The 26,147-nt window shown below is 55.7% G+C and overlaps 9 protein-coding genes across 9 annotated transcripts; 6 read left to right on the top strand and 3 right to left on the bottom strand.

Annotated features, from left to right (window-relative positions):
• The first annotated feature begins 219 nt into the window (after positions 1-219).
• DL89DRAFT_85987 (uncharacterized protein) lies at positions 220-2,018 on the top strand. The gene has a single exon (XM_040892174.1). It carries the CDS (start codon positions 309-311, stop codon positions 1,731-1,733), a length of 1,425 nt encoding a protein of 474 aa, XP_040746341.1. The 5' UTR covers positions 220-308; the 3' UTR covers positions 1,734-2,018.
• A 134-nt stretch (positions 2,019-2,152) lies between these two features.
• On the top strand, positions 2,153-2,870 carry DL89DRAFT_265157 (uncharacterized protein). The gene is made up of 2 exons (XM_040886545.1): positions 2,153-2,551; positions 2,592-2,870. The coding sequence occupies exons 1-2, from the start codon at positions 2,188-2,190 to the stop codon at positions 2,804-2,806; spliced, it is 579 nt and encodes a 192-aa protein (XP_040746340.1). The 5' UTR covers positions 2,153-2,187; the 3' UTR covers positions 2,807-2,870.
• A 4,619-nt stretch (positions 2,871-7,489) lies between these two features.
• Positions 7,490-7,657, bottom strand: DL89DRAFT_220451 (uncharacterized protein; the record flags this gene model as incomplete). The annotated part of the gene is made up of 1 exon (XM_040884454.1): positions 7,490-7,657. A coding segment is annotated over one exon (168 nt), but the record flags the coding sequence as incomplete, so codon positions are not given.
• Positions 7,658-10,234: 2,577 nt separating this feature from the next.
• Positions 10,235-11,323, bottom strand: DL89DRAFT_220728 (chitinase; the record flags this gene model as incomplete). Its single annotated transcript, XM_040884469.1, has 1 exon — positions 10,235-11,323. A coding segment is annotated over one exon (1,089 nt), but the record flags the coding sequence as incomplete, so codon positions are not given.
• Positions 11,324-12,024: 701 nt separating this feature from the next.
• DL89DRAFT_85896 (uncharacterized protein) lies at positions 12,025-14,221 on the top strand. The gene has a single exon (XM_040892173.1). It carries the CDS (start codon positions 12,203-12,205, stop codon positions 14,096-14,098), a length of 1,896 nt encoding a protein of 631 aa, XP_040746337.1. The 5' UTR covers positions 12,025-12,202; the 3' UTR covers positions 14,099-14,221.
• Positions 14,222-14,365: 144 nt separating this feature from the next.
• On the bottom strand, positions 14,366-15,961 carry DL89DRAFT_214165 (diphthamide biosynthesis protein; the record flags this gene model as incomplete). Its single annotated transcript, XM_040884261.1, has 2 exons — positions 14,366-15,241; positions 15,425-15,961. Coding segments are annotated over 2 exons (1,413 nt in total), but the record flags the coding sequence as incomplete, so codon positions are not given.
• A 3,368-nt stretch (positions 15,962-19,329) lies between these two features.
• On the top strand, positions 19,330-20,854 carry DL89DRAFT_290775 (initiator tRNA phosphoribosyl transferase; the record flags this gene model as incomplete). Its single annotated transcript, XM_040890127.1, has 3 exons — positions 19,330-20,028; positions 20,091-20,672; positions 20,795-20,854. 3 exons carry the CDS (start codon positions 19,330-19,332, stop codon positions 20,852-20,854), a joined length of 1,341 nt encoding a protein of 446 aa, XP_040746335.1.
• Positions 20,855-21,075: 221 nt separating this feature from the next.
• DL89DRAFT_85880 (WD40 repeat-like protein) lies at positions 21,076-23,609 on the top strand. The gene has a single exon (XM_040892172.1). The coding sequence runs from the start codon at positions 21,337-21,339 to the stop codon at positions 23,467-23,469; it is 2,133 nt and encodes a 710-aa protein (XP_040746334.1). The 5' UTR covers positions 21,076-21,336; the 3' UTR covers positions 23,470-23,609.
• A 966-nt stretch (positions 23,610-24,575) lies between these two features.
• DL89DRAFT_85875 (uncharacterized protein) lies at positions 24,576-26,108 on the top strand. The gene has a single exon (XM_040892171.1). The coding sequence runs from the start codon at positions 24,939-24,941 to the stop codon at positions 25,842-25,844; it is 906 nt and encodes a 301-aa protein (XP_040746333.1). The 5' UTR covers positions 24,576-24,938; the 3' UTR covers positions 25,845-26,108.
• The last annotated feature ends 39 nt before the right edge of the window (positions 26,109-26,147 follow it).

The raw sequence follows: 26,147 nt of genomic DNA, 5'->3' as shown, positions 1-26,147 counted from the left end.
CTCCAGTAAGTAATATTTCAGCCGGGCGCCTCGGTGCCCTTTCACGCTGTAGCGTCTATTGATTGTTTGTTGGGGTCACAGCGTTGGGCATATCTATTTGCAGCTGTCAGCAATCGGTGGTGCTCTGGCTTTCACGCTCCTGCGCTCTTGGCACGCGCAGCGGGATGGACAGGTATAAATCGGACTGCGTCTCGGACGAACGCGGTTTGTTTTGATAGCTCCGGTCAACATACACATTCCTCCCCATCTTCTTTTGCTTGTAATTAATTTCTTCTCCTTTGTACATACACGCTGCTCACACTAGTATAATGTTTGGCATCTGCTCCTGGAAACACCAGCCTGAGGACGAGGGCCGTGTCGGTATGCGCGATTCATCGATGCAGAGTGCAGTCAAGGGCACTGCCAAGGCATACATATTCATCATCGTTATCATGTCGTGCATCCACTGGTTTGTCGGATCCATGTACTACGGCGTCAACTATAAGCGCACGACATACGTCAAGAACACCGATGTCAAGGTCATCGATCTTGATGGTGGCTTCGTCGGGGGCAATGTCACACAGCTGCTGCTCCAAACTCCAGCAGGCGACGGCGTGCCATCCTACGTTAGATACGACGGCGTCAGCACGGTGGACGAGGCCAAGGAATTTGTGCGCAGACATGGCTGGGGCGCCGTGGTCATCAACCCAGGCCTGACTGAGCGCTATACCAGCGCGATGCTGCGGGGCACCGAATACGTTCCTACGGATGCAATCACCGCCATTTACACCACCGGGCGCAACGCCATGGTCACCCTGGTTTATATTGAAGGTTCCATGGCGGCTAGCATCATGAAGGCGAACGTCAAGTTCTCGGTAGGTGCGCTCACTCGACTAAAGCAAACAACTGCTGCCGGCACCCAGCGCACCAACCCTAGTGTTGCGGCAGTGATCAGCCCCATCGGTTACAAGGCAGTCAATGTCGCGCCGTTCAGCTTCGCCATCTCTATCATTGCAGCCACCTTCATGTTTTTTGTCTCTCTTGGCTGCACCTTCGCCCCAATGCTTGGGTGGAAACTGAACTCATTTGCGCTCTTCCTCAAGGTCCGCTACCGCGACCTGGCTGTGTTCTGGGTCGCAGTGATTGCCTGCTGGGTGTGTGTGCTCTCCTTCTACGCCTCTCTGGCCTTTCTGGCATACAGGGGCCCGGACTACAACACCCTGGCACTCACCTACACCGCCGGCAAGTTCTTTGCCATCTGGTTCACCGTCTTCGCCGTGGTCCTAGCTCTGGCGCTCTGGATCTATGCACTGCTGCTCATGGTTCCGCCCCTGTACTTTGGCATTGTGTCTCTGTCGCACTTTATTCCAAACGTTGCCTCATCAATTGTGCCTCTGGAGACCGCGCCCAAGTTCTTCCGCCTGTTCCGTGTGTTGCCCTTCTACAACGGCACCATGCTTTTCCGCACGATCACCAGCGGCGCCTACCCGCATGTCGGCCAGAATATCGGGATCCTGGCTGGTGAGCTGCTCTTTTCGTTCTGTGTCTTGCTTGGCGCCATTTGGCTCCGGCAGCGCATGGTTGTCATGGGCATCGCTGATATTCCTGGCAACATCCATGGCCGCCCCGGCTTCCACTCACCAGTTCCATACTACAAGGACGTGCGCAGACAAGCAGACGAGGAGGCACTGTCTAAAGAGAGCATTGAGAGACAGGCTACCGTCGCAGACAGCCAGTACAGACTCCTTAAGTAGATACGCAAATACCACCCCACAGCTTTAATATGTATCACTGCCACCTCCAGCTATGCAGAGAGCGTAAAATACATTCAGCATCCATTTTCTGCAGACTTGAATGCACGCGCTCGTTGATGGTTGCCTCATCAGCAATAGTCTACGACAACAAACAGTAGTGGCCATCCAAAGGAATGTAGAGGCGCATATTGAATGGAGCAGCAGAACAATCACCGAGCCGGTTCATATGAGCCGGCGGCTATTTCTATTGCTGTACTGCGGGAATATCTGCACCTGAGTTTCATATGCGTCAGCATCGGCAGCCAAGCCCTCCACACTGTCTTGAAGCCCAGCCGCGAGCCAGTTCTCTGCTTTGCTTCCTATTTGCACTGTATTATTTCCTGCTCCTTACCCTACAGACATGGTCGTTCAAGTGGTTGGCGTAGAGCTGTCAACGTTCACACGCACTGTACGCATGGCGCTCGAGTACCTCGAGGTCCCGTACGAGCTGCTGCGCACTGCACCGCATGCAAAACTAGCGTACAAGCACAACCCGTTTGGCCGGATCCCAACTCTTATTCATGACGAGTTTGTTGTAAACGAGACCCTAGCCATACGCATCTATATCGACCACATGTTCAGCGGCAAGGCGCGCACGCTGACGCCGGCAGACTTTTCGACCATCCTGGCCATTGGCCAGTGGATTTCTATGGCTAGCGACTATGCCTTCCGTGGGCTCGTCCACGGAATCTGCAAGCCGCGCATGGCAATGGAGGGGAAGGGCGTGAGCGAGCAGGAGATTCGAGAGAGCCTCAAAGACGCAGTCGCTCAGGGGAAGGGTATCTTGCGCGGGCTCGAGAGCCAGTTTGTCCAGCTCAGCGGTGGCGGCGGGCGACCAAACATTCCTGGCTGGAAAGAGCCTGACCTGGGCTGATCTCTTCCTGTTCCCAATCTTCTCGGATCTGTGCTCAATGCCCGAGCGCGCGCTGGTTCAGGAAGAGGCACCCAGGCTGTATGCGTGGTACGAGCGGGTTGTCCGCCTCGATATTGCACGCATCACTCACAACGGGACAGTTGCTGCTGCAAGGCTCTGACCCGGCCAATTGGGCTTAAAAGTTTGAAGTAATATATTCGATGTCTCGAAGAGCACGTTTGCCTGGTATAATCGAAATCAACAAAATGGAACTCGTTCCCTAGTACACGGGACACTTGGAAATAGGAACGAGCTCGGTGACCACAGTAGTTATGACCCGGGTGACGATGGTAGGAACCTGTTCCGCATCGCACTTTGTTGTAGTGGGGGGTTTGGTCTCACAGTCCGTGGTTGCAGTCGGCACAACGCTCGTCGATGGAGCCTCTGTCTCGCAAACGGTGGTGGATGGAACCTCAGTCTCGCAGTCGGTGGTGGATGGAACCTCAGTCTCACAGTCGGTGGTCGACGGAGCCTCAGTCTCACAGTCGGTGGTCGACGGAGCCTCTGTCTCGCAGTCTGTGGTCGACGGAACCTCAGTCTCGCAATCGGTGGTCGATGGGACCTCGGTCTCACAGTCGGTGGTCGATGGAGCCTCGGTTTCGCAATACGTAGTCGATGGGACCTCAGTCTCACAGTTGGTAGTCGATGGAACCTCAGTCTCACAGCCAGTAGGTGCAGTCGGCACAACGCTCGTTGACGGAGCCTCGGTCTCGCAAACGGTGGTCGATGGGACCTCAGTCTCACAGTCGGTGGTCGACGGAGCCTCTGTCTCGCAGTCGGTAGTTGCAGTCGGCACAACGCTTGTCGAAGGAACCTCGGTCTCGCAAACGGTGGTGGATGGGACCTCAGTCTCGCAATCGGTGGTCGACGGAGCCTCAGTCTCGCAGTCGGTAGTTGCAGTCGGCACAGCGCTCGTTGACGGAGCCTCGGTCTCGCAAACGGTGGTGGATGGGACCTCGGTCTCGCAAACCGTGGTGGATGGAACCTCAGTCTCGCAATCGGTGGTCGACGGAGCCTCAGTCTCGCAGTAGGTAGTTGCAGTCGGCACAGCGCTCGTTGACGGAGCCTCTGTCTCGCAAACGGTGGTCGACGGAACCTCAGTCTCGCAGTCGGTGGTGGATGGGACCTCGGTCTCGCAGTCTGTGGTTGCAGTCGGCACAACGCTCGTCGAGGGAATCTCGGTTTCGCAATCAGTGGTGGATGGAACCTCAGTCTCACAGTCGGTAGTTGCAGTCGGAACAACGCTCGTCGACGGAGCCTCTGTCTCGCAATCGGTGGTCGACGGAACCTCGGTTTCGCAGTCGGTGGTGGATGGGACCTCGGTCTCGCAAACCGTGGTGGATGGAACCTCAGTCTCACAGTTGGTGGTCGACGGAACCTCGGTCTCGCAGTTGGTAGTCGATGGAACCTTGGTCTCGCAGTCGGTGGTCGATGGGACCTCAGTCTCACAGCCAGTAGTTGCAGTCGGCACAACGCTCGTCGACGGAACCTCGGTCTCGCAAACGGTGGTGGATGGGACCTCAGTCTCACAGTCTGTGGTCGACGGAGCCTCTGTCTCGCAGTCGGTAGTTGCAGTCGGAACAACGCTCGTCGATGGAGCCTCTGTCTTGCAATCGGTGGTGGATGGGACCTCAGTCTCGCAATCGGTGGTCGACGGAGCCTCAGTCTCGCAGTCGGTAGTTGCAGTCGGCACAGCGCTCGTTGACGGAGCCTCGGTCTCGCAAACCGTGGTGGATGGAACCTCAGTCTCACAGTTGGTGGTCGACGGAGCCTCAGTCTCACAATCGGTGGTCGACGGAACCTCGGTCTCGCAGTTGGTAGTTGATGGGACCTTAGTCTCGCAATCGGTGGTCGACGGAACCTCGGTTTCGCAGTCTGTGGTAGATGGGACCTCGGTCTCGCAGTCTGTGGTGGACGGAACCTCAGTCTCGCAATCGGTAGTCGATGGGACCTCGGTCTCACAGTCTGTTGTTGCAGTCGGCACAATGCTTGTCGACGGAACCTCAGTCTCACAAACGGTGGTTGACGGAGCCTTGGTCTCGCAGTCGGTGGTGGATGGGACCTCGGTCTCGCAGTCTGTGGTTGCAGTCGGCACAACGCTTGTCGATGGAACCTCGGTTTCGCAATCGGTAGTCGTAAGGGGCTCAGTTTCACATTCTGTTGATGACAAAATATGAGTTGAAACGCTGCCTGCAGTTGAATAGACAGAAGTCCAGGTTGGAGTCACAATTGTATGGGGATAGCTCGATGTTGCCTGCGCAGAAGTTGTCGACGAAGGACACGGATGCTTTCGCAGATAGCTCTTTATAATCGGTCCAATGAAGAATTCCATCTTTTCCGGTCCGAAAATCTGCAGCAGTCCAAGCTCAATCTCAAGTGTGGGTTCCTTGGGCAGCTGTACACCGCCAAGAAGTTTCTTCAGTTGCTTGAACTTTTCATGTCCGATGACAACAAAACTAAATGGCAGCAGCACATTCATCTCCATTCTGATTGTCGACCACTTTGCGTTGACCGCATTGATAGTGCAAACGTTTGTCCAGTCGATGGTTGACTTGGCACTAGCGACTGCGCCTAAACCCATGAATGCGACATAGCCAAAGAGCGTATTGACCTTCATCTTAAAATTGATATCACGTCTGCGTCTCTGTTACTATTTACTCTGCGGGTATAAACAAAAAGTGTGACTAGTCAGAGATATCGAGCGGAGATGCTGAAATTAGATTATGTATGAGGAAGCGAGGAGGCAAGGAATATTTCAAAAGAAAAAACAAGCACGTTGGTTAAAAGAAAATAGAAATTTTGACTCGACCTGGCCATGCCGATATAGCGGTATATGTACATACAACAGCGGAATCCCAGCTTCTCCCTGTTTCTTCCTCTCGTTTTCTCTCACCAGATGTATTTGTTTTAACCCCCGGAATGCGCCATGTATTCTGAGGCAAATCACAGTTTGCGGGATAAGCGTCCATCCTAGGCTGCCCGTCGCTGGCGAATGTACGCAGTCCATCGAGGATTGCTATCATATTCGTGTACAGCACTATATCTCTTTGCCTCAGGGGGATTGACTGTAATGCACTGTCTTATGCCTGGAAACGGTTTGGGCAGGACCAGACAGGTAAAAAGGCACATGCCCTATTAGAAGTGCAAAAATGGCGGGCTTCTACATGCTGCACCATCACGCTACAATTTGCTTCATCGCAAGGACCATTGCGGGATCTACAGACCCAGGTCCATGCAGGCGACACATGGATTTGCATCATCTTTACATTGGTCTCGCTCTGTGCGCTTGTCTGCAAAGGTGGATGAGGCCGACGCTGCGCAGAGCTTCATGTGAAATTTACAGCTTCTATGGACGCTCGGCTGATATTCAAGCCGGACCACCCAAGTCGAATCCCAGGCAGAGACAGGTTCCAGGCACGAACTAAACGAGGTATTTTTGTTAGAAGCGGACATGGCCGTCAATTTAATGGGCTGCTAGCGCCTGAAACACAACCTGCAGAAAAACCGTTACGTTTTCGCTTCAGCGGGAGAGGGTGACCTCTTCCCACTTCACCATGCAATCGAGTCCAACCTGGAATAGCCAGTTGCTCAGTCCAGGCGGGGGTGCGCTGGTAGACTTGGGTTTTGGTGGGCACAGTGGCTCCATCACCTCATCACGCCGAGTTGAGCTGCTCGTGTTTCCATGCAGCGGCGAATACGAGGACACCAGTGCATGGCCGTTGCTGCTGAACGACCTTGTGCTCGATTGATCTGGTGCTGACACGAACGCCATGCTGTCCACATACCCATCACCAATACTGGCGCCGATGCTGCCGGTTCCACTGCTACCCCTCGTCACAGCACTATCTAAAGCACCATTGCTGCTGCTTCCACTCCCTTGTGAGCTGCTAAGTGAGTGGCTGGAGCTGTCGCTCTGCAGCCTATTTGTCGTGCGAACTGACTGCTGGGAGGAGGAGATAATGGTCTGGGTGGTTGGCCGCGCTGGAGGTACGTGTCGTGCAGTGCTGCTTGACACCATGCCGCGCGCACCGGATGTTCCGGAGACGGCCAACGTCATTCTGCTCTCAGGAGACATGGACGGAGTGGAGCGACCTGAGGCAGCCTCACTGTGTTCAATAGGTTCCTCAAGTGGGCTCTGAGATGCCGTGGTTGTCGTGCTACGCGATGTTGCACTGGTCTCATTGGAGCCTGCACCTGCAACTGCATTCCAATCCTGCTCCCGCAGCGTTGCAAGTGTCCGCATTGCTTCCTGCCGTGCCTCTCGGCCAGCACGTGGGTTAAGCAGCACACGCTCCGCAGCGACGCGCTGTGACGTGTACATTAGCCAGTGTGCTCGGCGTCCCACGTGTCTCTGCGCTGAAATAGATGCAGAGCTGGGGTCGTCATTGCCTGCTTGTGTTGGGCGAGTGGTAGGTGTATTGGTGGAGGTAGCTCCATCAGCAGCAGGCCGCACGCCCGTGTCATGCAGCGCTTCGTTGGTGGCCTCGTTTAGCGAACGCAGGTGGCGATCCTGTCGTGCCGACTCGATCATCTCGTTATACCGAAAGCTGCGCGTTGAGTCGTTTGCTCCTGGGACTGATTGCTGGATATTATGTTGCTGCTGTTGCGTTGGCGGGTTGATGTTCTGGTGAACATTGGTCTGTGAACTCCTGATCACAGTGGTTGTTGGCGCTGGCGGGGACGGCAGATCGTCCCACCCAACCGGTTCCCCGTAGTCATTCTCTCGCTGTACTGGAAACACATTGTCCTGATAGAACGTCCACAGATGTTGGAACCCACGTTGCTTGATTCTCAAGCGCTGCGCAAGGCAGCGGAAGCATGGGCGATGTATATAGTAGCCTACAACATTACCGCAGCCAAGACATGCGATATCCTGCACATGGCAGTCGCAGGGGCCACTAGGCGCCAAGTCGAACCGGCGTGCATGGTGAGTCAGTGAGCTACAGGTGCTGCAGCCTGAGTCCACAATCATGTCAGCAATCGAGGGAGCTACTGGCTGGTACACGACATCGCACCCGAGCGGGGGTAGGTCTGTTGAGAAGCAGCGGATCGCTGGGCGTGCCATGACAACGGCCTACTCCAATAAATCATGGGAAGCAGAAGGGTGCATGTAGTACACAAATAATGTGAGCATATTTCAAGGCATACAATGTGCGGGGAGATGGATAGTGAGGGCGGGGAAGCTGACAGATCAGTGGACAAGAATATGCAGATATTACGCCAATATCTGGGGCAGTATGAGAAGTGAAGGTGGCCATCACTGCTGGCCAGGCTCTGCTGCTCGCTACTTTACCTCCATTCCACGCGAGCTCCATAGTACGTGGCAGTGCTTGCAGTACAGTTTCCACACCGCCTGGAAGGACTCGGAGCGGTGCGAGTTAGTCGAGCGGGGAGAGAAAAACTCGGAAGACGACCGCATTGACGCTGGTGGCTAGCAAGAATATGTGGTGGGAAACAAACTGGAACAGAACCCTAGCGTAAACGTCAACGTCAGCCAAAAGATAGCAGCAGCAGTGTGAGGGAAGTTCAAGGCACAAAATAACAAGCGGAAATGCCAAATGGATAACAAAGCTGAAAGAGGATAACGGAGGAGTTTCGAAAAGAGCAGACAAGAAGGGCTCTATGTATGCAGGGCTCTCTTTAACATACCTTGCTCTGAGCATCTGGTCGGATAGTATTGCGAATAAAAGCGGCAGTAGCATTTCAGCAAAGGTGAGAATGACAGGGTGCTATTAAAACAGTCTTTAAATCCAGAACGGATTACTGGTTGCATTCTCGCTATTTTCTATGCACGCAGCGGTGTGTGGGGAGGGGCAATATTGATACCCGATAAGATGAATGGAATCTATGCTAGTTGGGTGGGAGCCAAGCAACGTCTGGATAGAAAATTAAACATAATAGTGCAATTGGCATACTCGTCAGAATTCTCAGGGGCAAAAGGTCAACATTCAATGTTCTAGTAGTCATGAAATTAGCAAAGGTAATAAACAGCGATCACTTAATGCTTGGGAGCTGGGCAGCGGTGAACAGCCTGCGAAGTGGTCTGGTAGACTGGGGCCGATGAAGCTGGTGTGGGAACATCGGTAGCCGAGTATCCGGGGTTGGGTGCAGTGGTTGTCGGCGCAGTCACGATGGTTGACTCTACAGTCGAGTAGCCACCGTTGGGAGCCGAGGTAGTCTCAACAGACGACGGGGCAGCAGTTGAGTACTCAGCGGTCGACTCAACCGACGACGGAGCAGCAGTCGAGTAGCCGCCGTTGGGAGCCGAGGTAGTCTCAACCGATGACGGGGCAGCAGTCGAGTATTCAGCAGTCGACTCAACCGACGACGGAGCAGCAGTCGAGTAGCCGCCGTTGGGAGCAGTGGTGGTCTCAACAGACGACGGAGCAGCAGACGAGTACTCAGCGGTCGACTCAACCGACGACGGAGCAGCAGTCGAGTAGCCACCGTTGGGAGCAGTGGTGGTCTCAACGGACGACGGGGCAGCAGTTGAGTACTCAGCAGTCGACTCAACCGACGACGGAGCAGCAGTCGAATAGCCACCGTTGGGAGCAGTGGTGGTCTCAACGGACGACGGAGCAGCAGACGAGTACTCAGCGGTCGACTCAACCGACGACGGAGCAGCAGTCGAGTAGCCGCCGTTGGGAGCCGAGGTAGTCTCAACCGATGACGGGGCAGCAGTCGAGTATTCAGCAGTCGACTCAACCGACGACGGAGCAGCAGTCGAGTAGCCGCCGTTGGGAGCCGAGGTAGTCTCAACAGACGACGGAGCAGCAGACGAGTACTCAGCGGTCGACTCAACCGACGACGGAGCAGCAGTCGAGTAGCCGCCGTTGGGAGCCGAGGTAGTCTCAACCGATGACGGGGCAGCAGTCGAGTATTCAGCAGTCGACTCAACCGACGACGGAGCAGCAGTCGAGTAGCCGCCGTTGGGAGCAGTGGTGGTCTCAACCGACGACGGAGCAACAGTCGAGTAGCCACCGTTGGGAGCCGAGGTAGTCTCAACGGACGACGGAGCAGCAGACGAGTACTCAGCAGTCGACTCAACCGACGACGGAGCAACAGTCGAGTAGCCACCGTTGGGAGCCGAGGAAACCGGGGTAGACTCAGCAGTCGACTCAGCAGACGACGGAGCGGCAGATGAGTGGCTAGTGTTGGAAGCCGTGGTGGTCTCAACCGACGACGGAGAAGCGGTGGTCGGAGAAGCAGTCGTCGGAGAAGCAGTTGTCGGCGAAGCAGTGGTAGGAGCAGCAGTCGTCGGAGCAGCAGTCGTCGGCGAAGCAGTCGTCGGCGAAGCAGTCGTCGGAGCAGCAGTCGTCGGAGCAGCAGTGGTCGGAGAAGCGGTGGTCGGAGCAGCAGTCGTCGGCGAAGCAGTCGTCGGAGAAGCAGTTGTCGGAGAAGCAGTGGTCGGAGCAGCAGTGGTCGGAGAAGCAGTTGTCGGCGAAGCAGTGGTAGGAGCCGCGGTAGTCCGCGAAGCAGTTGAAGTAGTGGAGGCAGAAGTGGTCGAGGGCTTTGACGGACCGCCAGCAATAGCATAGAGCAGCTCGTTGTCATAGTCCTGGTCAATTGACCACACCATCACACCACCGAGGTTGTTATTGGCCGAATAGTCGCGCTTCTCCTTGAGGCTCTGCGTATCATCATAGGTCACGTAAACCTTGGTCTTCTTGTTGAACACCCACGGGGTACGAGTAGTGGAATCGTAGTAGCGCACCCAGTCACCAGCCGCAGTAGTCGGACCCGACAGAATGCCATTCCGGCGCAGCGAAACGTATGTCCAGTCACCCACGGCGTCACCAGTGTGGGCAACATACTGGTTCTTTGGGTTGCTGGTCATGTCGACAGATGCCTTGTAGCCATGGCCATAGAAGGCAAGGCCGCCCAGAAGCTTCTTGCTAGGAATACCAGCCTTGGTCCAAGCACGGACTGATGAGTCGAACGAGGCCTGCGAGCCCTTGTTGGTCTCAAAGTACAGGGGCGCGTTCGGACCAGTGGTCGGCTGCCAGGAGCCGTTGATTTCATAGTTCATGAGGTTGAAGAAATCGACAGGTCCGGCAAAATCCTTGACATCGGAGAGCGGGCCCTTCGGGCCCCAGAACGGCGCTGTGCTTCCAGCGAGCGTGATGAGCTTGCTGCCCTTGCCAAAGCGGCTATCGAACTGGGCGCGCAGGTCCTTGACCAAGGCAAGCAGGTTCTTGGTGTCGTTCTGCGGGTCAATGGCGTTTCCGGGGTTGCCTTCGTGGCCAGGGTACTCCCAGTCAATATCGATACCATCGATACCGTGGTCCTTAACTAGGTTAACCAGGGCGTTAAGGAAGGTGCTACGGGCGGAAGGCGACTTCAGGATGGTTGAGAAATGGTTGGAGTCAGTCCAGCCACCAACAGACACCAGCGCCTTGGTCTTGGTAGAATGCAGCTGCGAGACAACGCTGGACAGGTACGAGGTCCCGTCGAACTTCAGCGAGCCATCCGCTTTGGGAACGCCAAATGCCAGCGCAACGTGAGTGTACTTGCTGTAATCAACCTTGGCAGCAGCATCGCGATTCCAGGTAGGCAGATAGCCAAACACCGCGAGGTCAGCCTGGACCACAGCGCAGAACAGCGTGCCAGCAGCGAGGGCGATAGCGGTAACACGCATTATATTTTGGTTTTGAGGCGTTTATGAAACTGAAAGCGTCAAGGTAGAGGGGCGGCAGAATAAGGAAGAGGAGGGAGGGGGAGGAAGGGGGATATCGTAGCTGAACTCTGGTGGTTAGAGAACAGGTAGGTAGAAGTAAGAAAGCGTGTAGAAGAGGAGACAGCGAGGATAGCGGTCCACAGCTCTCGCCCTGGCACATCTCTATTTAACGGTCTCTGCGGTCCGCCATGCACACCCCCGGTCCGCCCTGCCCCCTGCGCTGAACTGCGGATTCCATGACACCATACCGGTCCAGCCAACAAGACACCACCTATTGTGCAATCCCCCCAAAGCAGAATGCCAGACCGTTCCCAAACTCGGTTTCATGCATGCAAATTGATAGCACTTCTGCGTTTCGGTGGTGTGTACATTCCACTATCAATGAACTTCCATGCCGGGATCCACTCAAGATGTAGCAGACCGCACGCTGGTCTTTGTGGTCCGGCTATTTTCTCTTCTGCATCTGCTTTTTTACGACGCCGATCCATGTAGCGGAGATATTGGATGGATTGGCGTCTCTTGATTTCTAGCCTTTTATGTGCTGGTGCTGCGGAGTTCCTATTCGACGCCTTGATTTCTGGGCGATGCCTGGTCCTGGGCCAAAATCCGCTGTGATGAATCACTCATACCGAGAGCGGGCTAATGGCAGGTAGCCTTCGTGTCATCGGGCATTGTTCTCTATTTTGGCCGTGCTGGGTCATGCGATGCGGCAGACAATGTGCTGGAATTGACACCATGCCATAGCGAGCCTGTGCAGCACAGACTAGAGCGCGGAGCTAGAGCGACGAGCCGGTGTCCAGCGCGTCTGCTCTTTTCTCCTCTTAACAGCTACCCGGCAAAATGTATATGCTCGTTATTCAGTTGTGTTTACTGGCAGCGGCTTCGGCCAGGCGCCTTCCACCGAAGCCCCGTTACCACCACTCGATGGAGATCGTCAACGGAAAGCTGTGCGTTTTTGGCGGCAAGGACAACGCAACAACAACCAGACTACAGGATTTCCTGCTGGATTTCCGGTGTGTGAAACTGACCCGGCCAATCCGGCGCGTCCAGCCAGGGTGGGAGCAGCTGGAGTCGGCATCGCGGTTTGCCATGCCGCCGCTGGCACAGCAGACCAGCGTCTACGACCGCAGCAGCAGGATTATCGTGCCATATGGCGGGCAGACACCAGACGGATTCTCAAAGGCCGACAAAATCATGATATTCACAACGACCTATGAGGCGTGGGACGCGTCATACATCAGCGATGTGCTGCCACGTCGGTATATCCACTCGGCTGTGCTGCAGGAGTCCTCGGGGGACATGGTTGTTTTTGGCGGTGCCAGCGACGCGACGACCGCAGGCGAGAAAACGGCACGCTGGCGCGATCCAGCACGCATGGTGCTCGACAAGGTCCGGCACAGGTCTCATCTGCAGAGCATCGGAAGGCTGGCCGACAACGCAACCACAGGCACCATCATCCAGGACACCAACGCAATACCGCCTGAGGAAATCGCGCTGCTCACGCACCACACCAGCACGCTGGTAAACGACACGCTGATGGTGGTTCTCGGCGGCGACAACTGGAACAACTCGAAATCCGACGCCGACATGGTGCCCTTCGACCGCGCGCATGTATACAACGTTGACGACCATACATGGACCATGCAGCCGTGCAGGGGGCAAGTGCCGCTGCCGCGGTCGGGGCATACGGCTGCCTTGCATAGAGACAGCATCTACATTTTCGGAGGCGCCAACAACAGCAACTGGTCGATGATATACAATGACATGTATGCGCTGGACACCAGGACGTGGGTCTGGCGCGAGATATCAGTGCCCCACATGCCGAAGCCGCGCTATGGACACCAGATGAAGGCCCTGGGCCACTACCTGATAATCAGCCACGGGTTCCTCGAGAGTAGTACTGGCGACCCTGACATTTACTTTTTCGACACAGAGTCCCACACATTTGTCGACCGCTACTCCCCCGAGGGTATCTCGCGGTCAGAGCTTGATACTGAATGGGCCCCGCCGGTACAATCCCGAACCCACGCCATCATAGCGGTGATGTTTCTGCTGCAGTGTCTGGCCGGAATACTGCCTCTATGTCTGGTCGCCAGGAGCCTCTGGAGGATTCTTGTGGCCAGAGCGTCAAGCAGGCCGCAGCGAGACACACGTGTTCGCCGGATGAGCTCGCGCTTGGCTCGCTATTCGGAGACACTCCGCAACTCGTCCATCTTCCCCTACAAGCGCACGTCGGTGGATCCAGATACCGACCAAGCGACGGTCACCAGCCCATCCTCATTCGTGCACAGTGGGCGGCGTCGTGCCAGCAGCATTCCGCTTGAGACAATCCTCGACAAGTCGAACCGCCAGTCGATCTCGGAGGGCACGTCGACGGTGATTGGCAGTGACCAGGCGAACCAGGGAAGATCAAAGAGGAGCTTTGCGATGTCCAACAGGCGCCATTCGCGGGTGATGGACGATATACCCGACACTCGACCGTACGTGGCCCGGCGACTGACGGTATCTGCACGCCTTCCCCAAGAGGATGTCTCATCCACTCACCACAGCACCGACCGCATCGTCCGGTTTTCTGATGTTATTGACGAGCCAGTTATCGACACAGCAGCATATGACAACATCTCGCTCAGTACCCTTGATATACTGACTCCTGTTGCCGAGGTGCCAGATGCACTGGCTGAATCGTACAGTACATTGGAGCGGTTCTACATCGTGAATGAGAATGCAGAAAGTTGACTTGACTAGTTCGGCCGCACAGCAATTCCAATGTACGAGGAGCTTTCGGGTACTCGCATGAGATACGTGGAAATGCGTGTAGCATTCAGTGGTGGTGTGACATGCCGAGTGCCAGCTGTATGGGCCAGATCACTCACGAGAACAGGATGCATGTATTCTATCTGACAGCAGTCTATAAGCAGACACACACTTGAAGAGCGCTAAATGACGACTGCACCGGGCCCGGCCACCACAGGAGCTCTTTCCTCACAGGCCCTTCTCATGTGTATATCCCCGGGCAATCCCGCTCCGGCCCTCGACAGCCAACATCGGCTCAGGATCGTCCTTGTTTACACTGAAGTCCTCGTTGTCATCGTGTCCCAGCCCGCGGAACGACCGGGCGAGCAGATGCTCGGCACCAGCGCTGCCCAAAAACTGGGCAACCTGGGTGTTCTGGTTGCGCAGCGCAACATCAGCGCTGCCTGCAGACTCCAGTGCAGCAGTGTCCCGCGGGGAGTCGTACCGCTTGCTCTGCCGCAGGGTTCCGGTGATCAGCGAGAAGTGGGGCTCGGAATCGCCTTCGCCAGCGGATTCTCCGCCATCTTCGCTCTTTGCCTCCTCCTCGGCCAGGGCTAGGAACTCGTGGAACTCTGTGACATAGTCGCCCGTCCACTCACGGGTATGTGACAGCGCCAGCTGCAGCTCGTAGGGCGTGACAATCGGGCGATAGAACTCCTTCGAGTCCACCAGGCTGTGCTCGGGGCACGCAACCAGCACAAACACCTCGATCTCGGCAAAGTTGGCCAGCTTCGGGACATTCAGCTTCCCCACGACAAACACGTAGAATTTCTTGTGTGCGCGGCGGATCATGGCCTTCAGGGACTCGACCACGCTGAGGTAGCGGGTTGCCGCAAGCGTGCCAACCACAATGCCAATGACGTCGGCGTCCTTGGCCTTTTGCACCATAAAATACCGCCGGTTCAGGTGCTTGTTGACCTTGAACGTCTCTTCGCGCATTGCAGTTGCCCGCGGATCGTAGCTGAACACAGCCTGGCAACGCTGCGTCAGCATAATGTTGGTCAGTGTCGGGCTCTCGCCGCCAATGTACAGGATGGTGTAGTCGCCGATGGCTGTGCCGGGCTCCAGTTCAAATGAGCGGCCCGGCTTGATGTCGAGCGTGGGCTCAGCCTCCATTGCTGCTGCTGCTGCTGCTGCTGCTGCTGCTGCTGCTGCTGCCTTGCTACCATCGTCGCTGGCATCAGATTTCTTGTCGCAGCCACCACAGCAGTTCGCACCGCAGTCCTTTTTGGGCTTGGCTGGCTCGGCATTCTCAGACCCTTGCGGCACATAGGGTCGATCAGCGACGCTGATTGTGCTGCAAGTGACCGATTCAAACCGCTTGGCTGCCTCCAGGTGCTGTGTGATCTCACTAGCGATATATGCATACGGCACGTCATACATCAGCAGCACGCGCCGTCCGTCAAGCTGCTTCTCGGCCTCGGCCACAAGATGATCGATATCGACCGGCTCCTTACCGAACACGTAGAACACTGGAACGCGTGTCGTCAGGCTGAGACATGTCCGGCCGTAGTGCACGATCAGCTCGGCCGAGTAGTGCTCCGAGGCGACCTCGTCGACACAGCAGCTGCCGTAGGATGTGTCTGCCAGGATGAACATCTTTGCTCCGGTGCGCGCGGTCAACGCGTGTGCAACTGCAGTGGAATCGGCCAGAAGCTCGTCGGGAAACTGCAGCGCGACCTTTGTGTACGAGTTGCTGGCGATGACGCTGGCGGTGCGCTCGACCTCGTAGATGCGCTCGACCTCATCGATCGTCTCTGCGTGCTTCTCGCTGATCACCGCCTCGCGCTGGATGACAGTGCTGCCATCATCGTCGATGGGTGCTGGGGCTGTCAATTCGTTGGCCATTGTGTATGAATAAAAAGCTTTTTTTTTTCGTCGTGCAAAGACGCGGACAAGTGAAGGACCAAGCCGTTGACGAGACAAGCTGGGGCAATTTTTACCGATAATTTATTGATTTGGCTTCAGATCACATTGGCGATTTGTGCAAACAGGGTTTGCAGCGCCGCTTCGCGTAGTTGGATGTGAGTGGCTTAGCGATCTGCAGCCGATATGTGGGCGACCCTGGCAGCGGGTGGTGGGTGACATAATTTTACACAGGCAGGTGAGGGTGGGCGACGGGGCAGGCATCAGATAGAGTTGGACTTTACCGACAGCTCACGGGTGCTCGGCAGAACATTAATGCTGCTTGGCAAATAGGTGATGATGCCCTTGAGGCTGGTGGCGAAATTGGATTCGGTGATGACGCAGAGCAGCGACGGAATGCGGGCAATGAAGGTGAGGACGTGGTAGCAGAGCGGAGTGGTAGTCTGCTTGTAGTCCCAAAAGCCGAGCTCGAGCTGCTGTATGCTCCTGCTAACAAACACGGGAGCATTCTGCTGCTGCTTCATGCGTGCGCGAAGCACATCAACCGAGTCGATAGGAACCTGCACGTCGGTCTTTGTGTAGGGGATGTTGAGTCGCCAGAGGTGCGGCAGATGGCAAATTGCCATTTCCACTGCCGACAGATTGACAGGCACGCGCAGGTCGAGGCTCTGCAGGAATTCGCAGCCAAAGCGCCGAGGCAGTTTGATATTCGAGTGCGAGATGAGCGTGACCTTGAGCTTGCGCATTGGCGACGACACACTCAATACGTTTTCCAGGAACCGCTCGGCCCTGTCCTCGCCGAAGCGGAATATGCCAAGGCACGCGATGTGCGCCTCGCGCAGTGTGCGGAACTCTGACGCATCCACCGACAGCATTCCGCGGCCTGAGCCTTCCAGCATAAAGCTGGTAAGCTGGTCACACGGAAACGCCGCCAGGTACTCATGAATGCTAAAGGGGTAGCGCCGGATATTCAACCTGCGCAGGCGGGGAATGTATGGCGGCCGGCAGGCAGCTGCTCGGTAGCCATCCATGGCTGTGCCATGCCCATTGGCATTCCCATGTCACCGCCAGCCATTGTCTCTTGGGCAAAGTCCAGGTCGAGCTTGCTGAGCTGAGGGAACTGCGCCAACCCCTGCTGCCCGGCGGCGATCGTGTCAATGAGGTCCCAGATATGCACTGCCGGAATCTCAGTCAGGCACAGCTCGACAAGCGACTGCGCGACAATGTGCGGCAGCTGAACCGCGCCTTGTGTTCTGCAGCGGATGGACAGCGTGGTGAGGCAGGGAGAGAACGAGGGCGCTGTCAGCAGCGGGTAGTGCTGGGACCCGATGACCACCTCTTGCAGATTGCTGAGCCGCGAGTTGATCAGGCGGTTGAATGGATTCTCTTGATACAGGCTGTCGTCCACCAATGACTCGTAGCTGATGTGCTTCAGGTTCGGCAGGCAATGCGCCAGGTACTCGTTCAGGCTGGCAATGCTGCTGGGATCGTCTCCCGCCGGGCTCACGTGTGAGTACAGGCGGCCGCCCTGGTAGAAATACAGCGAGGTGACTCCCGACCAGTCGTGAGAATCAAAGCCGCTTTCCATTAGAGTTTGCAGCAGGGTCCGGGTATCGATAATGGTGTGCGCCGAGACAATCAGCAGCTCACGAGCATGGTGCGCCGATTGGCTTGATGCGAGAAGATGGATGTTTGTTTTCCAGTACGTCTGGTCCTTTGCCCAAGAGCGCTTCTGCTGCCGCAGCTCGCAGATGACCGTCCGGTACAGAAGCGGCACAGAGGCCTGGCGCCATGCAGCGCAGGTTGCTGTCAGTGGCTGGAGGTTCTCAAGTCTCCGGGACGAAATGTTGAAGGCATGTTTTACAAAGTCGTGGTAGAAGCGCTGCGAGACAAGATGCAGGATGTCTGGATTGAGTTTTGCGGTATGGCGGGCTACAGCCATGGTTGTCGTATGAAGCTGAAAATGGCTAGAGTGCAGAATCGGGGAGAGGGAGCCAGAAAAGGTAGAGATATGGCGGGAGCCAGGCTAACCCTATAGTAGGAAGGAGCTAGGCCAGAGGCGACAATGCGACTAGCAGAAGCCAGTAGAGCAAGACGCACAGTAACTACAAAAACAAAAGCAGGGGACAGCAGACTCGCAAGCAATAATATTTACAGTGTCCAGGAGATGCTGGCAGAGTGTGAGGGTACAAGAGGAAAAGCGCAAACAAAAAACAGAGCCAGGAACAAGCGACAGAGATCAAGAGAATGGAGGAAATAAAACGGCTAGTGCCAGAATGGCGGGTGGCAAGGCTGCACTCCAATTTATAGAATAGCGCCAGGCGACAGGCATCTGGCGCAAACAAGGCTAATAGCTACAAAAGTCCCTCAGGTGGACCGCTCATGGGGAGCGGTAGAAGCTCGGCCAAAACACGAGAGGGGGGTGAGTACACGGAATTGAAAGCTAAACAGGGGGCTCAACCGCCAGCAGCACAGGTGCATTGTGGCCCTCATTCTGCTCCTTGCCATGTAATTATCCAGGCTTGGCCAGAGAAAACCGCTTGAACAGGCAAGCGCTGTTTGCTTTTCCGCGCTGTTGCACATTGCACGGTGAATGCGCAGGCATGGCTTGTGTTTTGCAGAAGCTGCCTCCAGTCTATTGGCTCGTGCTATATTGGCTGCTGGTCACATGGATCGCGGCATGGTTAATCTGGCAACATGGCGCACATGTATATACACATGCTGCCGGAGTGTTCTGCGTAAAAAAAATCGTGGTGGCACTACCATGATGGTTACCTTTGCTGGTCGTCTGCCCGCCGTATACCGTCTAGCTGAGGGATATTTGTGTGTCCCCAGTGAATGATGGAGGCGCTCTTGATATATTTGGCTTTTTTCTCTGTCGAGAAAGTGCACCACAGGTAACTCCACGCATTACATCTTCAAAAGGGTGCGCCTGGTGATGGTGGCAGAATGCGCCGAGTCCGAGTCACATCAGAGACGAGTGGCAAGAGTACCAGAAACGGTCAGCATGATCTGAATTATGCATGGGTATGCGTGTCGCTCATGCTGCCTTGCTTGTTCTGGCAAAAAGGCCGCCGGGGCATAGAGAGAGCATGGCCGCTGTGCTGGACCCGCTTCTTGTCACAAAGCGGACAGCCCATTATGCCTCATGGCCATATTCTGGCTGGACACGACAATGACGAGGGTGACAGATCCATCCTGCATGCTGCCCATTATCTGAGAGAACCGTTGGGTGCCACGAAGCACAGGCAAATCGCCTGGGCCATGGTGCCAAGCACCTTGTCACATCCACACTATTTCCACACACCATGGACGACAGCAGCGACATTGTACTTGGAACCAGCGGGATCCACAGCATCGCCGAGTCTCTGCGGCGCGAGTCCAGGAGCCTGTATAACCGGCTGATGTCGATCGCCGACGACGCCCGATTCGTCAAGGAGACAGCGGCCCTGTTCCCGGGTCTGCCGGTGGTGGCCAACGAGCGGTGCGGCACATGGTACGTGGACCCGCAGATAGCATCAGCTGTCTCGGTGTACTTCAAGTCGACCGACGGGCACAACGGCAATTGGAAGTTCAGCCTGCGGCGGGCCAACACGCAGCTTCTGGAAGCGCTCGGCACTCACCGCGGCTGCCTGGTTGTGGACTCGACTCGGCGCGGCAAGAGCATGCCAGATGCATTCTCCAAGACTATCCCGATATGGTGCGCCGTGTGGACCCGGGCAATCGCTCGGCAGCGAGGGATGCCCACCTGGGACACAAAGCTGTATACCCCTCCACAGGTTGTTTCGCGCTCGGAACACTCCCAGATCGAGCAGCTAATAGACACCTTTGTCGCGGCGTTGCTCGGGTCCGGAATCGACATAGCCCGACACACCCACGCCATCGACAGGCCATTGCGCGCGATCTGGGTGACCCGCGACCAAGCACTGCATATGCCACCCGACCTCAGCGACGCCCCATTCACACCAGTAGTATGTGTGAGCGCCTCCAGCATTGTCAGGCAGCGGGTGGAAGCCAGTGGGGGAACAGTCCCTTCGTATATATTCAAGGCTCGGCGGATGACCACGAGACATGGGCGCAGGGGCTGACGCCGCGGCTATTCTGGAAGCACAAAGCCCGTCTGCTTGCCCACAGCAACATGTGCGAGGATGTAGCGAAGGAGGTGGTTGCGAAGGAGCGCGAGCGGGGCACATCCGGCCATGACGGCACAGATACTGAGGGTGGAGCACGGTCCAGCGTGGTGGGGAAGACGTGTGTTTCGGTGGGCGACCGGGTGAGTGGGCGGCCGCCCGAGTGCTGGCAGCAGTTTGACGCTATAATCAACTGCGGGTCGCCCGAGTACGAGCAGAACCGGGACCCGGCTCTGGAGCAGCGGTATCTGTTTCTGGACATCCCCGAAGGCAAGAAGGGCCAGGTCGCGCTGGAGAAGTCCATTCCCGCTGCGCTCGAGTTTGTCAGGCCCTTTGTTGAGGCGCGCCAGCGCGTGCTGATCCACTGCAGCCAGGGCATGGACAGATCCGTCGGCATTACGCTGGCAGTGCTGGCAAAGTACTTTGACGAGGGCGGGCAGTTCCACGAGAATCCGCCAAAGCAGATCACCAAGGACTCGATTCGCAGCCGTCTGCTGTGGATTACGACGTCCCGGACCAAGGTAAGCAGAGCGTGCCGAGTGGCTTTGTTGGTGTCGCCTTTGCGGGGGACCAGCCCAACAAAGGCCTTGCATCCACAGACCACCAGGCTAATCCGGATTCGTGGATCCCAATTATCTTGTAGGCGAACCCGTCCCGCGTAACGCTGAAGCGCGTCAACCGGCACTTTTTAGACTTCTTCTGAGCAGGTTTCTGGTCCAATTCATGAATTCCTTGTTGCTGGCAAAGGCGCTCTGCATGACATGCTGTCAGCCCTAGGCAGAATCCCGGTTTAGGCTCCGTCACGTGAATCGCTGCCCAAACAAGCTCAGCGCAAAGCACATGCGAGTGCAACCACTTTCCCTCTCTTCCTCCCTAAAACACACCCTGCTGGCATTGTATTTCTGGGGCTGCACGCACCTCCCTTCCCGCATTCTCTTGACACTAGCACACCCGAGCAACGGTTTCCTTTTATACAACACCTGCTGCGTTCTCCTTACAACACTGGGCCAATGTCTAGTAATTCGCTCGACGGTTATACAGTAAGTGGGCCACGGCATGAGGAAAAGTGCAGTATTACTGAGCACCCCCGGGTGTTGCAATGACTGAGGCAGGGGCTTGCTGCATTTGTAATGCGCCTTTTCACCTTGCAAAAAACAACACTGATAACCCCTGCTGTAGCTGAGCATGACCGACCGAAGCGCGTCGTTCGAGCGGGCACTGACAATCATGCAGAACGAGTGGCGCCGGTTCGAGCTGGAGCGGGTAGACTGGGACGTGGAGCGCATAAAGCTCAAGGCGCAGCTCAGCGAGACAGAGAAGCGCGTCGCACAGCTCACCTCGCTCTATAACATCTCGCTCAAGCACATCTCGGTGCTGGAGGGTCTGCTGCGCGATGCCAAGCAGAGCAGCAAGCAGGCCGACAACCCTACCACGTCATCGGCGAAGACCGGGAAATCAGCGACATCGGTTAATTCAGCAGGCTCATCGGTCTCATCATCATCAGGAGCCTCGGTCGAGGAGGTTGTGACCATGACCCGCACGCGGCGTGAGAAGAGCCGCGAGATGCTGTCACAGTGCCTAGGCCAGATCGACGTGCTGCTGGGAACCAGTACGCGGGAGAACGGCACGGGTCTAACACCGCCGTTCCCTATAAGCGACGTACTGGATCCGAAGACGCCGTCGCCGGTGATATCGCTGCGGCGAACGCAGTCGCCAGATAGCAAACAGAAGGACCGCCCAGGACAGCCACCGCAGCAGCCTACACCGTCGCAGCGCCTGCAGAACCAGGAGCAGACAGGTAGTGTTGCCAATGGGAAAGTCGCCACTGACAAGCCCGCAGAAAAGCCCACAGAAAAACCCGCAGAAAAGCCAGGGTCGACGTTTGAAAGTGCCAGCGACCCAAAGTTCACCGTGGGCTACTGGCCAAGGCCCAGCAGCCGGGGCGGCGTGCGCATCAACGAGCATGAGCGGGCACGGCGGCTATCGCAGCCGCCGCCAATAATCACAATGTCAGAGATTCAGTCGGAACGGCCCAGCAAAAAGACGGCTTCGCACAGCGACTCGGAAAGCACGGCTGCCTCCGTTGACTCGACAAGAGCGGGCACTGCCCCGCCCGTACCTGTGAAGCCGGCAGCACTGAAGGCAGTTGCCAGGCCAGCGAGGAGGATGCCCGACGAGCAGCCACTACATGTACTGGAACAGCGGGCACCGCTGCAGAGCAGCGAGTTGCTAGCCGACGTCGACAACGCCCTTCGCAATCTGACAGTGGATGAGGTCGACTCAGGGCTGGTGCGAGCGGTGCACTACGAGGTCAGCAAATCGTTCATTGGCCACGTCGACCTGGTGCGTGCACTGACCGTGCGCCAGACACTGTCTGATGGCCCGCAAATGTTGAGCGGCGGCGACGACGGACTGGTGATTCTGTGGGATGTGGACCGCAGCGAGCGGCGAAGGTCCAGGAGACGGCCTGTGTCTGACGTCATGCCCTCCAGTGTCTACCGCGGGCATCTGGCTGCCGTAACTAGTGTGGCATTCTCGGAGGGCCACGACTATGCGTACTCTGGCTCCCTGGACAGCACAATCAAAGTGTGGGCCCTCCCTGAGAACAGCCAGGTCGGCGACACCGACTCCATTCCCTGTTTCCCGGTGCGCGAGTTTAGCGAGCACACTGACGCGGTTTGGGACCTTGCATTCGACGTGCGTCGCTCGTTGCTGGTGTCGGTGGGAGCAGACAACGCCTGCCATGTGTGGAGCACCGATGCAAAGCTCAAATCTCAGCCGCTGCGGCGCACTTTGCCTGAGCTAGCAAGCACACCCACCGCGACGTGCTTTGTGATGGAGGATGCGATGCAGTTTGCCGTAGCCTACGCAAACAGTGGGATAAACGTGTACGACTCGGAGACCGGCCAGCTGGTGGCCTCGCAGCCACCGCCCCACGAGCTGCCAGTGTCAGCAAATCTGCAGCGCCGCCAAGTCGTCACACGGATCCGGAGCAGTACCGACCACAACATCCTGGCAGCCAGCGTCAGCGACGGTTCAGTGCGGCTTGTTGATACGCGCACCATGAGGCCCACCAGCCGGTCACAGATCCTGGCCCATGAAGGCTATGCAGCCACAAGCGTCGATGTCGGCAGCAGCGCGCTGGTGACTGGTGGATCGGATGGGCTTGTGCGCTGGTGGGACTGGCGGAATACCAAGTGCGCCTTTGAGGCTGCTGCCCATCTGAGAAAGGGGCACGAGGGCGTATGCGATGTCGGATTTGTCGGCCGACAGGTTGCTAGCGCGGGCAGCGACAGTTTGTTGAAGCTGTTCAAGTAATTGCGCCATATAATTTTAGCACCTTTCTCTTTCAGCTGGCTGTTTGAACGGCCTTCTATATTAATAGCGATGTTGTGACTATAAATGATTTATTTTATGCGGCGTCCAATGTATATGTTCTGGCGCATGGTAGGCACGGCATATGTGGCAATAGCTGTTGAGGGATAGCATAACGCCTGTAGCTCCATGCCTGGTGTTGACCTGTGTACCTCTGCGTGTGGAGGCAGAATTCCGGACAGCCAACCATTTTATCCTTTGCATAGCGTTTCCTTGCATTATGTACTGAAGCGTGCTATAAGATAACTAGAATGATGCAAAGCTAAGGAGCCCCCACTTTTGTGCTAGGCGGTGACAAATGTACTCTGTTGACATTCGGGGTCCAGAGTCCCCCTGTTCCACCATGGGCAAGGCCGATAACGCCTACGTACAAAGCCCCAGGCAGACGATCAGCCTCCCCTCCTCCCCTCAGTCATATTTTTGAGGAGCTATATTTCCATACACCCGATAACCACCTATCCCCTAGGTTAACACGTACCTTGGCTATGCGCTTAACCCATGGTGCAAAATCCATAGAAAGGGGGACCGTGGCTACAGTGCATTCGACAGGAAGTACTTCATTTTGAGAGCAGTGGGGAGTTGTACATAGTAGACAGCTCATCGCTTTGGCGATAAACTTAGTGACAATGACAGGCAGTCTTTGTGGATCCCAGCCTTATCGTCCACTGGACCTTGGAAAGCGCATTCCCTATATTCATAGCTGGTAATGGTGGTCCTATCTTTTCCAACCGCTACAAGGAATATATAAGCTGCATAGCAACCCCCCATCCTTAACCCCCTTATTGATACTTGTATACAGCGTGGTTTCATAGTAGATACATCTTGTGGAAAGGTACATAAGATAACGTACAAAACAGCTGCAGGAGGCTGCTCACCAACGCATTTCACACCTGGCATGCCACAATACATATGTATCAGATGAATATAGAATGGTAGTGATGAAGAGATACTAACGGACATTGGTGTGAATGGTACTACCTATTAAAGACATAATCTGCCATCCTGAGGACACAAACATATACTTTCACAGGCTAATCGTGCAATTATCAGACGATCTGGCATGGCTACTATCCCTGTGAGGATTTGCATCTACGTATAAATTAATGCGTGCTCTACACTATCTACCGCGTCCTAATGTGTGAGAATAATAGACATTGTAGCCGGCTACTTCAAGAATGGCCCGTTGAAATCGGCATTTGCCCCCCTCATCCAGACACATTCGATCGTAAAGCGCACTGCGGTTTGATTTTTCGTTTACATGCCTCATTTGTATAGAGCGGCCTTTTTGCTTCTAACTGGAAGGAGGCTGGCCACCTATTAAAAGCAACTGTCTGCCATTAAAATACAACCCTCGGCACTTTATCGTTCTTGATAAATATTACCTAGGTATTCTCTCTTTTTTACTCTTCGTAATGCCTGATACTACAACTGCCCTCTATGGTAGCTGGGAAAGCCCGCTGTCTGCAGCTGATGTTGCGTCAACGTCAAAGTATGTCGCTGAGATCTGTATCGACAAAGGCTCGCCCTCCCGTGTGTACTGGACCGAGTCTCGCCCATCTGAGGGCGGGCGCCGCACACTGTTCAGCCAGGAGACCACTGACTTTGATGGAGCCACCATACGCGAGCTGACGCCCAACACCCAGTGGAATGTGAGTTCGCGTGTGCACGGGTACGGTGGCTCGCCTTATGCCGTTTATGATGACCTCATTCTGTTATGCAATGCAAGCGACTGCGGTCTATACCTATTTGATGCGAACTCTGCTCTGGCACCTCGCCGGATTGCTCAGCAGGATGATAGGCTGTGGTATGCCAACATGGTCATCCATCCGTCCAAGAAGTTTGCTGTTGCTGTGCGCAAGGACCACCGCAATGGCGACATTGACGCCTTGGCTGTGCTGGTCGCCATTCCGCTGCCCAGCGACCTTGATGCCGACGAATTTAAGCCGACCGATGATGTTGTGCTTTTCAGCCAGAGCGACTTTGTGTCGAGCCCTGTGTTCAGCCCCTTGAACGACGAGATTGCATTCTATACTTGGAACCATCCGAACATGAACTGGGATGCGACTACCCTGCACCGTGCCACGCTCTCGTTTGACGCAAGTGGGGTTGCCAACGGCCTTGATAACCTGGCAATTGTCGCTGGAGGCGAAGGTGACGTTCAGGAGAGCATCTACCAGCCGCGTTTTGACAATGCTGGCAGACTACATTTCCTTGCAGACTGCTCGGGCTTCTGGAATCCGTACTGTGTTGACAGCGACAGCAAGACAAACCAGTCACTAGCTGAGTGTGGTAGGGTACGAAAACTCCTGGTAATATGATAAAGTGTCGGGATTGGGTGTGTGTGGATGGTGCTGGCCTCGAAACAGCAACCCATTTCAAAACCACCATACCAAATCAACCATATAAAAGCTTGACTTCCTAGACCACCTGGTCCCGCCTTTTTCTCCTCAGTAATTCTGATCCCATCTTATTTTCCATAAAATCCGACAACACTTACTCTGGTGAAGGTTGACAGGCTGCTACTGAGTGATCCAGTTGTGAGTATATTACCGCGTTGATTATGACGAAAGTAAAATTCACTGTGGACATAAATGCTATGGATGTATATGAAGCAAATGCAT

The sequence above is a fragment of the Linderina pennispora genome (assembly GCF_002104995.1).
Source record: "Linderina pennispora strain ATCC 12442 chromosome Unknown DL89scaffold_2, whole genome shotgun sequence".
NCBI lineage: Eukaryota > Fungi > Kickxellomycota > Kickxellomycetes > Kickxellales > Kickxellaceae > Linderina > Linderina pennispora.
Note: the sequence above shows the minus strand (reverse complement) of the source record. Positions and strands in the feature narration are given on the sequence as shown.

Excerpts from the sequence above, each read along its gene's own strand:
- DL89DRAFT_265157 (XM_040886545.1), top strand. The coding sequence starts at position 2,188 with ATGGCGCTCGAGTACCTCGAGGTCCCGTACGAGCTGCTGCGCACTGCA. Across the intron at positions 2,552-2,591 it reads CGCAGTCGCTCAGGGGAAGG|CGGTGGCGGCGGGCGACCAA; the intron begins GTATCTTGCGCG and ends TGTCCAGCTCAG.
- DL89DRAFT_85880 (XM_040892172.1), top strand. The coding sequence starts at position 21,337 with ATGACCGACCGAAGCGCGTCGTTCGAGCGGGCACTGACAATCATGCAG.
- DL89DRAFT_85875 (XM_040892171.1), top strand. The coding sequence starts at position 24,939 with ATGCCTGATACTACAACTGCCCTCTATGGTAGCTGGGAAAGCCCGCTG.
- DL89DRAFT_85987 (XM_040892174.1), top strand. The coding sequence starts at position 309 with ATGTTTGGCATCTGCTCCTGGAAACACCAGCCTGAGGACGAGGGCCGT.
- DL89DRAFT_85896 (XM_040892173.1), top strand. The coding sequence starts at position 12,203 with ATGTATATGCTCGTTATTCAGTTGTGTTTACTGGCAGCGGCTTCGGCC.